Source organism: Salvelinus sp. IW2-2015, linkage group LG5, assembly GCF_002910315.2.
Source record: "Salvelinus sp. IW2-2015 linkage group LG5, ASM291031v2, whole genome shotgun sequence".
In the NCBI taxonomy this organism is placed as follows: domain Eukaryota; kingdom Metazoa; phylum Chordata; class Actinopteri; order Salmoniformes; family Salmonidae; genus Salvelinus; species Salvelinus sp. IW2-2015.
The window spans coordinates 20,085,003-20,096,814 of record NC_036844.1 but is presented as its reverse complement, the minus strand read 5'-3'; the positions used below and the strand labels follow the sequence as shown (position 1 = coordinate 20,096,814).

At 47.6% G+C, this 11,812-nt stretch overlaps 2 protein-coding genes across 2 annotated transcripts in view; both read left to right on the top strand.

The window, feature by feature from the left end:
• The window catches only part of LOC111964039 (telomerase-binding protein EST1A-like), a 42,668-nt gene extending 34,277 nt beyond the window's left edge, over positions 1-8,391 (top strand). The window contains 1 exon segment of the mRNA XM_023987709.2: positions 5,483-8,391. Within this exon segment, the coding sequence (XP_023843477.2) occupies positions 5,483-5,683 (201 nt within the window). The 3' untranslated portion in view covers positions 5,684-8,391.
• LOC111964034 (astrotactin-2) overlaps positions 1-11,812 on the top strand; it is a 798,238-nt gene that overhangs the window by 531,964 nt on the left and 254,462 nt on the right. The gene's annotated exons all lie outside the window — the stretch shown is intronic.

The following is an 11,812-nucleotide window of genomic DNA, read 5'->3' as shown; positions in this document are numbered from 1 at the left end:
GGCAGGTAGCCTAGTGGTTAGAGTGTAGGGGGGGCAGGTAGCCTAGTGGTTAGAGTGTAGGGGCGGCAGGTAGCCTAGTGGTTAGAGTGTAGGGGCGGCAGGTAGCCTAGTGGTTAGAGCGTTGGACTAGTAACCGAAAGGTTGCAAGATCGAATCCCCGAGCTGACAAGGTAAAATATGTCTTTCTGCCCCTGAACAAGGCAGTTAACCCACTTTTAACTGCCTTGTGTTAACCCACTGTTAACCCACGGTAGGCCGTCATTGTAAATAAGAATTTGTTCTTAACTGACTTTCCTAGTTAAATAAAGGTTAAAATAAAATCAAAACCAAGACGACAGAATGTTCCTGAGTGGCCTAGTTACAGTTTTGACTTAAAAATCTATGACAAAACTAGAGAATGGCTGTCTAGCAGTGATCAACAACCAACTTGACAGAGCTTGAAGAATTTAAAAAAGAAAAAGTGCAAATATTGTACAATCCAGGTGTGCAAAGCTCTTAGAGACTTACCCAGAAAGACTCACAGCTGTAATCGCTGCCAAAGGTGATTCTAGCATTCTAGTACTTACAATACCAGTCAAAAGTATGGACACACCAACTCATTTAAGTATTTTTTTACTTAAAAAAAAAACTATTTTTACATTGTAGAATAATAGTTTAGACATCAAATGCATTCCAGGTGACTACCTCATGAAGCTGGTTGAGAGAATGACAAGAGTGTGCAAAGCTGTCATCAAGGCAAAGGGTGGCTACTTGAAGAATCTCAAATATAAAATATATTTTAATTTGTTTAACACTTTTTTTGGTTACTACATATGTGTTATTTCATAGTTTTGATGTCTTCATTATTGTTTTGCAATGTAGAAAATAGTAAAAAATAAAGAAAAACCCTTGAATGAGTAGGTGTGTCAACTTTTGTCCGTATTGATTTCTAAAAACATGGGATATTGTGTGTGAGATAATTATTATTTTTTATGAATGTTTAATTCAGGCTGTAACTCAACATATAATGTGGAATAAGTCAACTGGTATGAATACTGTCTGAAGGCACGGTCCATACTGGTGGTGCCCCTCATATGTGAGGCCTGCACGGGCATGGCATGTAAGCCTGAGCCCTACCCATTCCCACGTTCAGGCCCTAGCTGACCCTAGCCGACCCTGCCCTAGACGACCCTACCCAAGCCTAGACGACCCTAGCCGACCCTACCTGACCCTAGCCTAGCCGACCCTACCCTTGCCGACTCTAGCCGACCCTAGCCTAGCCAACCCTACCCTAGCAAACCCTACCCTACCCAAGCCTAGACGACCCTACCCAAGCCTAGCCGACTCTACCCTAGTCGACTCTACCCTAGCCGACTCTACCCTAGCCTAACCCTACCCTAGCCTAGCCGACTCTACCCTAGCCGAGCCTAGCCGGCCCGACCCAAGCCTAGCCGACCCTACCTAAGCCTACCCTAGCCGACCCTACCCTAGCTAACCCTACCCAAGCCTAGCCGACTCTACCCTATCCTAGCCGACCCTAGCCTAGCCTGATTGCTTCTGCCAAATGTAAGGCCCTGCCTCTGTTACCTGCTCATCTCTGTCTGTCCCCTGCTCTGTCCGTCTGTCCCCAATACAATCTATATTTATGTGTTTGTATTTTCTCTTTCATACTTCAACTACTTGTACATAACCAATAATCTAACATTTGAAATGTCTAGATTATTTTACAACTTTTGTGAGTGTAATGTTGACTATTTATTTCCCTTTGTCTATTCCACTTGCTTTGGCAATGTAAACATATGTTTCCCAAGCAGAGAGCGAGAGAGAGACAGTCAGCCATCAATATCAGGTTTTAGGAGTTAGGGGAATGTTTAGTTCTGACTGTAATGTCTTTTGCCTCTTCTCTCCTTCCTCTTCTCTCCTTCCTCTTCTCTCTTTCCTCTTCTCTCTCCCTCTTCTTCTCTCCCTCTTCTTCTCTCCCCCTCCTCTTCTCCCTCTCCTCTCTTCTCTCTCTCCTCTCCCCCTCTTCTCTCTCTCTCTGCTCCCTCCTCTTCTCTCGCCCCTCCTCGTCCTTCCTCTCCCTCCTCCTCCCAGTGATAACAGAGTGGATGTCTGGCCAAAGCGGGCAGGAGAGCTGCGATGGCTCTGGCATGGCGTGGTGCGCAGTGTGTTGTCGTGGAAAACACGTGGTGGTGGCCCGACCCGCACGCTGGTCGGTCGCAGAGAGAAGGCTAAGTGGCCGCATGGCGTTTCTGAGCGAGCGGTTTTCGAGGCCAGGAGCCTGTCTCAGTAGCGTGACCAAGCAGAGGAATGTCTCAACTGGAAAGTCTATTCGCCTTCCGCAGCGAAGACAACCTCCGGGGGAACCAAACAAGGTTTTTGGGTTGGGTGTGACCGTGTATCATTAAACGTGTTGTCGAGTGCCCCAGAGTCTCTGTCAAGTATTTTTACCATCTGCTGTATAGTGAATTCGAGTTTGGAGCAGTCTTTGACGTGCAAGTCAATGCTATTCTCATCATTCGGACTGTCATATGAAATCAGCTTTTAGATCACCGTCCTCTCTCCCCCCCCCCCCCCCCCCCCCCCCCCCCCCCCCCCCCCCCCCCCACCCCCCCTCACCAGGGAAACAATGATGATGTCATCTTGTCTGCTGCTCCACTACTGCAATATAGATGAGGCCTAAAAGCTATGATGCTGCACCAGCACAGGTAGTGTCTCCTTTCCTATCCCACACACTCTATGATGCCGTGTTGCACAATTAGTCTATACTATATTTTATCTAACCATTACTCCTCCTCCACCGTCTCTCATACCTCCCTCCTCTCCACCCGGTCTCTCATACCTCCCCTCCATCCCGTCCTCATTAACTCCCCCTCCCTCCGTGCCTCTTTTTATCCGTCTCTCTTTCTCATACCTCCCCTCCTCCCCCGTCTCTCATACCTCCCCTCCTCCCCCGTTCTCCCTCTTCCTCTCTATACCTCCCTCCTCCTTCACCGTCTCTCATACCTCCTCCTCCTCCTCCTCCTCGTCTCTCTCATCTCCTCTCTCCTCCTCCTCCGCATATTGCATCCTCGCTCCCCCCTGTTCTCTCATACCTCCCCCCTCCTCCCTCCGTTCTTCTCTTCTCTCATACCCCCTCCTCCTTCCGTCTCTCATACTCCCCTCCTCCTCTCCGTCTCTCATACCTCCCCTCCTCCTTCCGTCTCTCTACCTCCCCCTTCGCCTCATCCGTCCTCTCATACCTCCCCTCCTCCTTCCCGTCTCTCATACCTCCCTCCTCCTTCCGTCTCTCATACCCTCCCCTCCCTCCGTCTCTCATACCTCCTCTCTCTCCTTCCGTCTCACTCCCCTCCTCCCTCGTCTCTATACCTCCTCCTCCTCCTCTCTCATACCTCCCTCCTCCTTCCGTATACCTCTCTCATACCTCCCTCCTCCTTCCGTTCTCTCATACCTCCCGTCCTCCTTCCGTCTCTCATACCTCCCCTCCTAACCCCCCTCCGTCTCTCATACCTCCTCATCCGTCTTCATACCTCCCTCCTCCTTCCGTCTCTCATACCTCCCTCCTCCTTCCGTCTCTCATACCTCCCCTCCTCCTTCCGTCTCTCATACCTCCCCTCTCTCCCTCCGTCTCTCATACCTCCCCTCCTCTCCGTCGTTCTCATACCTCCCCTCCCTCCTTCCGTCTCTCATACCTCCCCTCCCCTCTCCATCCGTCCTCTCTCATACCTCCCCCCTCCCTCCGTCTCTCATACCTCCCCTCCTCCTCCGTTCTCTACCTCCCTCCTCCTCCGTCTCTCATACCTCCCCTCCTCCTTCCGTCTCTTCTAACCTCCCCTCCTCCTCCGTCTCTCATACCTCCCCTCCTCCTTCCGTCTCTCTCATACCTCCCCTCCTCCCTCCGTCTCTCATACCTCCCTCCTCCTTCGTCTCTCATACCTCCCCTCCTCCTTCCGTCTCTCATACCTCCCCTCCTCCTTCCGTCTCTCATACCTCCTCCTCCTCCGTCTCTCATACCTCCCCTCTCCCTCCTCTCTTTCCATACCTCCCCTCCTCCCCTCCTGTCTCTCATACCTCCCCTTCCCCCCATCGTCTCTCATACCTCCCTGCCTCCTTCCGTTCTCCATACCTCCCCTCCTCCTTCCGTCTACCATACCTCCCTCCTCCCTCCGTCTCTCATACCTCCCCTCCTCCCTCCGTCTCCTCATACCTCCCCTCCTCACTCCGTCTCTCATACCTCCCCTCCTCCTCCGTCTCTCATACCTCCCCTCCTCCTTCCGTCTCTCATACCTCCCCTCTCCTTCCGTCTCTCATAACTCCCCTCCTCCCTCCCGTCTCTCATACCTCCCCTCCTCCCTCCGTCTCTCATACCTCCCCTCCTCCCTTCCGTCTCTCATACCTCCCCTCCTCCTTCCGTCTCTCATACCCCCTCCCTCCGTCTCTCATACTCCGCTCCTTCCGTCTCTCATACCTCCCCTCCTCCTCCGTCTCTCATACCCCCTCCTCCCTCCGTCTCTCATACCTCCCCTCCTCCCTCCGCGCTCTCATACCTCCCCTCCTCCTCCGTCTCTCTACCTCCCCTCCTCCTCTCCGTCTCTCATACCTCCCCTCCTCCTTCCGTCTCTCATGCCTCCCCTCCTCCTCCGTCTCATCATCTACCTCCCCTCCTCCCTCCGTCTCTCATACCTCCCTCCTCCCTCCGTCTCTCATACCTCCCCTCCTCCTCCGTCTCCTTACCTCCCCTCCTCCTTCCGTCTCCATACCTCCCTTCCCTCCATCCTCCTCCCTCCGTCTCTCATACCTCCCTCTTCCCTCCGTCTCTCATACCTCCCCTCCTCCCTCCGTCTCTCATACCTCCCCTCCTCCCTTCCGCTTCTCATACCTCCCCTCCTCCCTTCCGTCTCTCATACCTCCCCTCCTCCCTCCGTCTCTCATACCTCCCCTCCTCCCTCCGTCTCTCATACCCCTCCTCTCCCCGTCTCTCATACCTCCCTCTCTTCGTCTCTCATACCTCCCCTCCTCCTCGTCTCTCATACCCCCCTCCTCCTTCCGTCTCTCATAACCTCCCCTCCTCCCTCCGCTTCTCATACCTCCCCTCCTCCCTCCGTCTCTCATACTCCCTCCTCTCCGTCTCTCATACCTCCCCTCCCCTCCGTCTCTCATACCTCCCCTCCTCCCTCCGTCTCCATACCTCCGCTCCTCCCTCCGTCTCTCATACCTCCCCTCCTCCTCCGTCTCTCATACCTCCCCTCCTCCCTCCGTCTCTCATACCTCCCCTCCTCCCTCCGTCTCTCATACCTCCCCTCCTCCCTCCGTCTCTCATACCTCCCCTCCTCCCTCCGTCTCTCATACCTCCCCTCCTCCCTCCGTCTCTCATACCTCCCCTCCTCCTTCCGTCTCTCATACCTCCCCCTCCTCCCTCCGTCTCTCATACCTCCCCTCCTCCCTCCGTCTCTCATACCTCCCCTCCTCCTCCGTCTCTGCATACCCTCCCCTCCTCCCTCCGTCTCTCATACCTCCCCTCCTCCCTCCGTCTCTCATACCTCCCCTCCTCTCTCTTCTTTCCTCTCTCCCAGACGGTCCGGTGCGCTTGCGTCGGGAGGTGGTTCTCCTGACAGATGACCGTAACCTGCGGGTCAAAGCCCTGACCAGAAATGTGCCGGTCAGGGACATTCCTGCCTTCCTCACCTGGGCCAAAGTGGGCTGAACCGGGTCACACACAGACCACGCCCAAAGCATTCAGACAACCAATCAACTGCTGAGAACCGCTGGCCACCTCCCACACCACCTTCGAGTGGAGAAGGAGAATATACGCTAAAGCAGAAGAGAAGACTGTTGGAGAGAAGACTGTTGGAGAGAGAGAAGAAGGAGAAACTCATTTTTTGGGGGTGGAAAAGCTCAAATGAAAACTAAAAAAGCTTTTTTTTTGGAGGGGTGGAATGAGTTGAATTGTCTGAGAGCTTTTTCTCCTCTCGTTGTGGTGAGGTGTGTGTTAATAACTGCTTCTCTCAGAGGAAGGAGGACAGGAGCAGAGAGTTTTAAGAGATGCAGGAAGGCTGGACCAGGAGGAACGATAGAGGAGAGAGAGTAGAGGAGGTGTGTGAGTGTGTGTTTATTATCTGGTTTCTCCATTCCAGCCGTGCGCCCTTCATAACTTCTGCAGTGTGTTCTCAAGGCCAGCAGCAGTATTTACCTCTGTGGAAACGACAGAGCAGAGAGAGGGATAGGTTAGGGCTGAGGAGGAAGGCCCTAGCCTGACTGAAGACTTATCTCTGGCTGTGTGAGTGTCTGTTTAACTGACATCTGTCTGTAACCCCAGAGCAGCACAGAGAGGGGCCCTGTAGTGGCAAGGAGGGAGGCTGTGGTGATGGGTTACCAGGTTTTGGTGTATTAGATGGTCGATTGGCACCCCACCCTAATCTCCTTGACGCGGAGCCACACGCTCAGCCTCGGGTGGCCAGGATGTGGTTTGCATCCCAGTTGCCCAGCAACAGTGTTGGTGATGCCGTTACCCCCAGCAGCTTGATGGTGACAGAGTAATTTCCAAGTTGGAGTTTCTATAAAGGAACAGCTTTAAAAAAAAAAAAAAAAAATAAAAAGACGAAGAAAATAGACTTTTTCTGATTTAGCATCGTGGATGTGGCGGTGTGTTTTAGTTGGTATCCATTGTGTGTGTGTGTGTACGTACGTACGTGTTTGTGTGAGATGTTTATGCTCGACAGAAGAGCTCGTCTTTCTGCTTACGTTTTCACCCACAAACCGTTCTGGTTTGTTTAAGCTTTTTAACAAGTCAAATAAGATTTGAATGTTTTATTTCGTCATATATTTAGTTTGTTTCTCTTAGGTTTTTACCACCACCTGTTTTGGGGTAACTCATCAGCTTGTTCAGCTTCTATTCATTATCTATCTATTTTCTTCACATTGAGTACAGAACTCTGCTGATCTGAGTCAACATATCTAGGCTGGCTAGATATGTTCAGTAACGTGTGTGTGTGTGTGTGTGTGCGCAACAGGATTTCTAGAAACTGGTAATTGGCGGCTTTTGCCCAACTCCCCCCAAAAAAAAAAAGTAAGCCGATAAATAAAATTTGCCTCAGCCAAATTGTCCGGAAGAATCCTATTTGCAAAAAATTGCTTCTTTTTTCCCCCCATTGATGGAAATACATTTGCCCGGTCATGCTTATCGGCCTTCTAGGTAAATGTGCATAATTAAGTGGAATTAAATTGGCGTTTTTGTATTTTCGTTAGTCGTCTTTTATCACACGCCACAGCATACAGAGACTTTGACCTGAACATCACCTGTCAGACAGAGCTGCTGCTGAGAACCTGGTTCAGCTCGTTGCTGGACTGAAAAGTGTTTTTATACGCCCAGTTATTACGCAACAATTCTAAATGCAATCGCGTGTTAATTAACAGTTTTGATGGCCACGATAAAATAAAATAAAGAATAAAAAAATACCTATTTTTATTTCTCAACTGGTATGCCTTAATTGAAGTGCGCCTCCAATTTGAGTGCATATGCAACGGTAGGCAGTCTATCAGCGCCTCACCCACCGCTTGGCAATGTGAGCTGGAGGCAATAAGCAATTTGAAAACAGTGCTTTCAGAAAGTATTCCCACCACTTGACTTTTTCCACATTTTGTTCTCACAGCCTGAATTTAAAATGGATTTGATTTTGTGTCAGTGATCTACACACAATACCCCATAATGACATCACAATACCCCATAATGACATCACAATACCCCATAATGACATCACAATACCCCATAATGACATCTCAATACCCCATAATGACATCACAATACCCCATAATGTCAAAGTGGAATTATGTTTTTAGACATTAACTAAAAATGAAAGGCTAAAATGTCTTGAGTCAATAAGTATTCAACCCTTTTGTTATGGTAAGGAGCCTAAATAAGTTCAGGTATAAAAATGTGCTTAACAAGTCACATATCAAGTCGCATGGGACTCTGTGTGTGCAATAATAGTGTTCAACATGATTTTTAAATTAGTCATTTCAAGCACAGATTCAACCAGGGAGGTTTTCCAACAGTTCTCAAAGAAAGGCACCTATTGGTAAAAATAAAATAAAAAAGCAGACATTGAATATCCCTTTGAGCATGGTGAAGTTATTAATTACACTTTGGATGGTGTATCAATAAACCCAGTCACAACAAAGATATATGCGTCCTTACAAACTCAGTTGCCGGAGAGGAAAGAAACCGCTCAAGGATTTCACCATGAGGCCAATGGTGATTTTTAAAATGGTTACAAGTTTTAATGGCTGTGATAGTAGATAACTGAGGATGGGTCAACAACATTGTAGTTACTCCACAATACTAACCTAATTGACAGAGTGAAAACTATTCCATAACATCCCATTCTGTTATTAATAAGGCACTACAGTAATACTTGTCCTTAATTGTCCTTAATACAAAGTGTTATATTTGGGTCAAATACAACTTATTACTGAGTACCACTCTTCATATTTTCAAGCCTAGTGGTGGCTTTTTTTGGGGGGGGTGTAAAAGACAGAGTAGAGATGAGCACAGGAAAATCCTTGAGGAAAACTTCCTTCAGTCTGCTTTCCACCAGACACTGGGAGATGAATTCACCTTTCAGCAGTACAATAACCTAAAACATACACACTGGAATTGCTTACCTAGACAACAGTAGATGTTCCTGACTGGCCGAGTTACCGTTTTTACTTAAATTTGCTTTAAATCTATGGCAAGACTTGAAAATGGCTGTCTAGCAATGATCAACAAACAACTTGACAGAGTTTGAACAATTTTTGTAAGAATAATGGGCAAATATTGTACAATCCAGGTGTGCAAAGCTCTTAGACTTACAGCTGTAATCGTTGCCAAAGGTGATTCTAGCATGTATTGACTCAGGGGGTTGAATACTTATCTAATCAATATATATTTGTGTTTTGAATTTTTCTTTGACAGAGTATTTTGTGTGAAAAATTAAAAATCCATTTTAATCCCACTTTGTAACATAAGAAAATGTGAAAATAGTTCAAAGGGGTGTGAATACTTTCTCTGAAGGCACCCGAAAGTTTTACTTCATATTATGAGGCATGTCTTACAAAGTCCGACCATAAACGTGGAGGCAATTATTTTATCAAGACTTCCTCATTAAGCCATTTCTCTCCTATTCCATTGGTTTTTCATATCAACAATAGTCATGTTAGCAAACCGTACTTTGCATCAGTAGATCCTCGTTCTATATTTCTAACAGAGATGATGATCTGAGATGCACTGTGTTTACAAAAGTATGTGGACACCACTTCAAATTAGTGGATTTCGGCTATTTCAGCCACCCGTTGCTGACAGGTGTATTAAAATCGAGCACACAGCCATGCAATCTCCATAGACAAACATTGGCAGTAGAATGGCCTTATCGAAGAGCTCGGTGACTTTCAACGTGACACCGTCATAGGATGCCGCCTTTCCAACAAGTCAGTTTGTCAAATTTCTGCCCTGCTAGAGCTGTCCCGGTCAACTGTAAGTGCTGTTATTGTGAAGTGGAAACGTCTAGGAGCAACAACGGCTCAGCTGCGAAGTGGTAGGCCACACAAGCCCACAGAACGGGACCGCCAAGTGCTGTAGCGTGTAAAAATCGTCTGTCCTCGGGTGCAACACTCACTACAGAGTTCCAAACTGCCTCTGGAAGCAGCGTCAACACAATAACTGTTTGTCAGGAGCTTCATGAAATGGGTTTCCACGGCCGAGCAGCTGCACACAAGCCTAAGATCACCATGCGCAATGCCAAGCGTCGGCTGGAGTGGTGTAAAGGGCAATAAAGGGCAATAATAGTGTTCAGTGGAAACGCGTTCTCTGAAGAGATGAATCACGCTTCACCATCTGGCAGTCCGATGGATGAATCTGGGTTTGGCGGATGACAGGAGAACGCTACCTGCCTGAATGCATAGTGCCAACTGTCAAATTTGATGTATTAATAATGGTCTGGTGCTGTTTTTCATGGTTCGGGCCCCCTAATTCCAGTGAAGGGAAATCTTAACGCTACAGCATACAATGACATTCTAGGTGATTCTGTGCTTCCAACTTTGTGGCAACAGTTTGGGGAAGGTCCTTTCCTGTTTCAGAATGAAAATGCCCCCGTGCACAAAGCGAGGTCCATACAGAAATGGTTTGTCTAGATTGGTGTGGAAGAACTTGACTGGCCTGCACATTGCCCTGACCTCAACCCATCAAACACCTTTAGGAAGAATTGGAACGCCAACTGCGAGCCAGGGCTAATTGCCCAACATCAGTGCCCGACCTCACTAATGCTCTTGTGGCTGAATGGAAGCAAGTCCCCCTGCAGCAATGTTCCAACATCTAGCGGAAAGCCTTCCCAGAAGAGTGGAGGCTGTTATAGCAGCAAAGAGGGGAACCAACTCCATATTAATGGCCATGATTTTTGGAAGGAGATTTTCGATGAGCAGGTGTCCACATACTTTTGGTCATGTAGTGTGTGTGTATATATAGAACCACAAGCATCAGGTGCACAGTTTAGAATGGTGTTCTCAAGAATTGCATTTATTTATTTTTTACAAATGTTTTTTTATTTGGCAGCTTCATTACAGGAGTTGCATGTTTTGGTTAAGATGAATAACCATAATCTAAATGTGATTTCTGTCATTCTGAGCACCGTGGGTGAATGGACTAAATGGGTTGATGCAGCCAATGCATAATGGGTCCGGTAAATTTTTCAGATGTTGTCTGATGTGATCAATTAAAACGTGTCCGGTCACTTTGTCCGGCCCCTACATTTTGCTAACGGAAACCCCTGGTTACGCAAACAACTCTTCGTGCATATGAACCCGCGTATTTTCACAACCATACAACGTCTCACACGCTGTAAACAAATATAACATCTGTGAATGACATGACGTAAAATGTTTAGTCGGTATGCTGTGATCGTTTTATTATGCTCACGTTGTGTTATCAGTTCTCCAGACCCGTCCAGAGTTAGTTAGGCCTCTGTTTATTACCAGTCTATATAACAGGAACACACACGTCTGTAACAGTCTGTTAGCCAAGTCTATGAACAACTATAGATAACATTAGTTGATACTCTCGATCATTTGGTCTTTACCTTTTGTGTGTGTGTGTGTGTGTGTACACTTTTAATTTATTCAAGAATATTTGGTGAAACTAGCTAGCTAACTGAAATCACAGGCCTGCATGTCCTAGCCTCTCAATGCTTTTCCATTTTCTGTTTGAATAAAGTATTTGTTTTGATTTAAAATCAGTTGTCTGTTTATTTGTGTTTTACGTGTGGTTGTGGTGCGCAATGATGTGTTTACATATATACTGATGTGGCAAATCTTTTAGATGCAAGTACTACTTACCCGTCCTGTGTGCAGTAAAGGCTTTAAGAAACCAAGCCTTAAAAAAATAAACAAGATAAGTCACACAGAGGAGAAACCTCACAAGTGTCCTGTGTGCAGTAAACACATTAACTAAATATGAAATACATCAGATATATCACGAGTGCAACGAATGTGACAAATGCTTCTATTGCAAGGGACATCTGGTCAGGCATGTGATGACTCACACAGGGGAGAAACTCAAGTGTCCTGCATGTGGAAAAGGCTTCACATCAGCCTCTTGTCTAAAACTCCACCATTGACTTCACACTGGAGAGAAATCGCATAAGTGCAAAGAATGTGGCAAATTCTTCAGAGTCAAGCCAGACTTCAACAAGCATATAGGTACTAGTGTTGGGGTACCACCCAGGTTGTAGTGTGGGGGTACCAGTCAGGTTGTAGTGTGGGGGTACCAGTCAGGTTGTAGTGGGGGGGTACCAGTCAGGTTGTA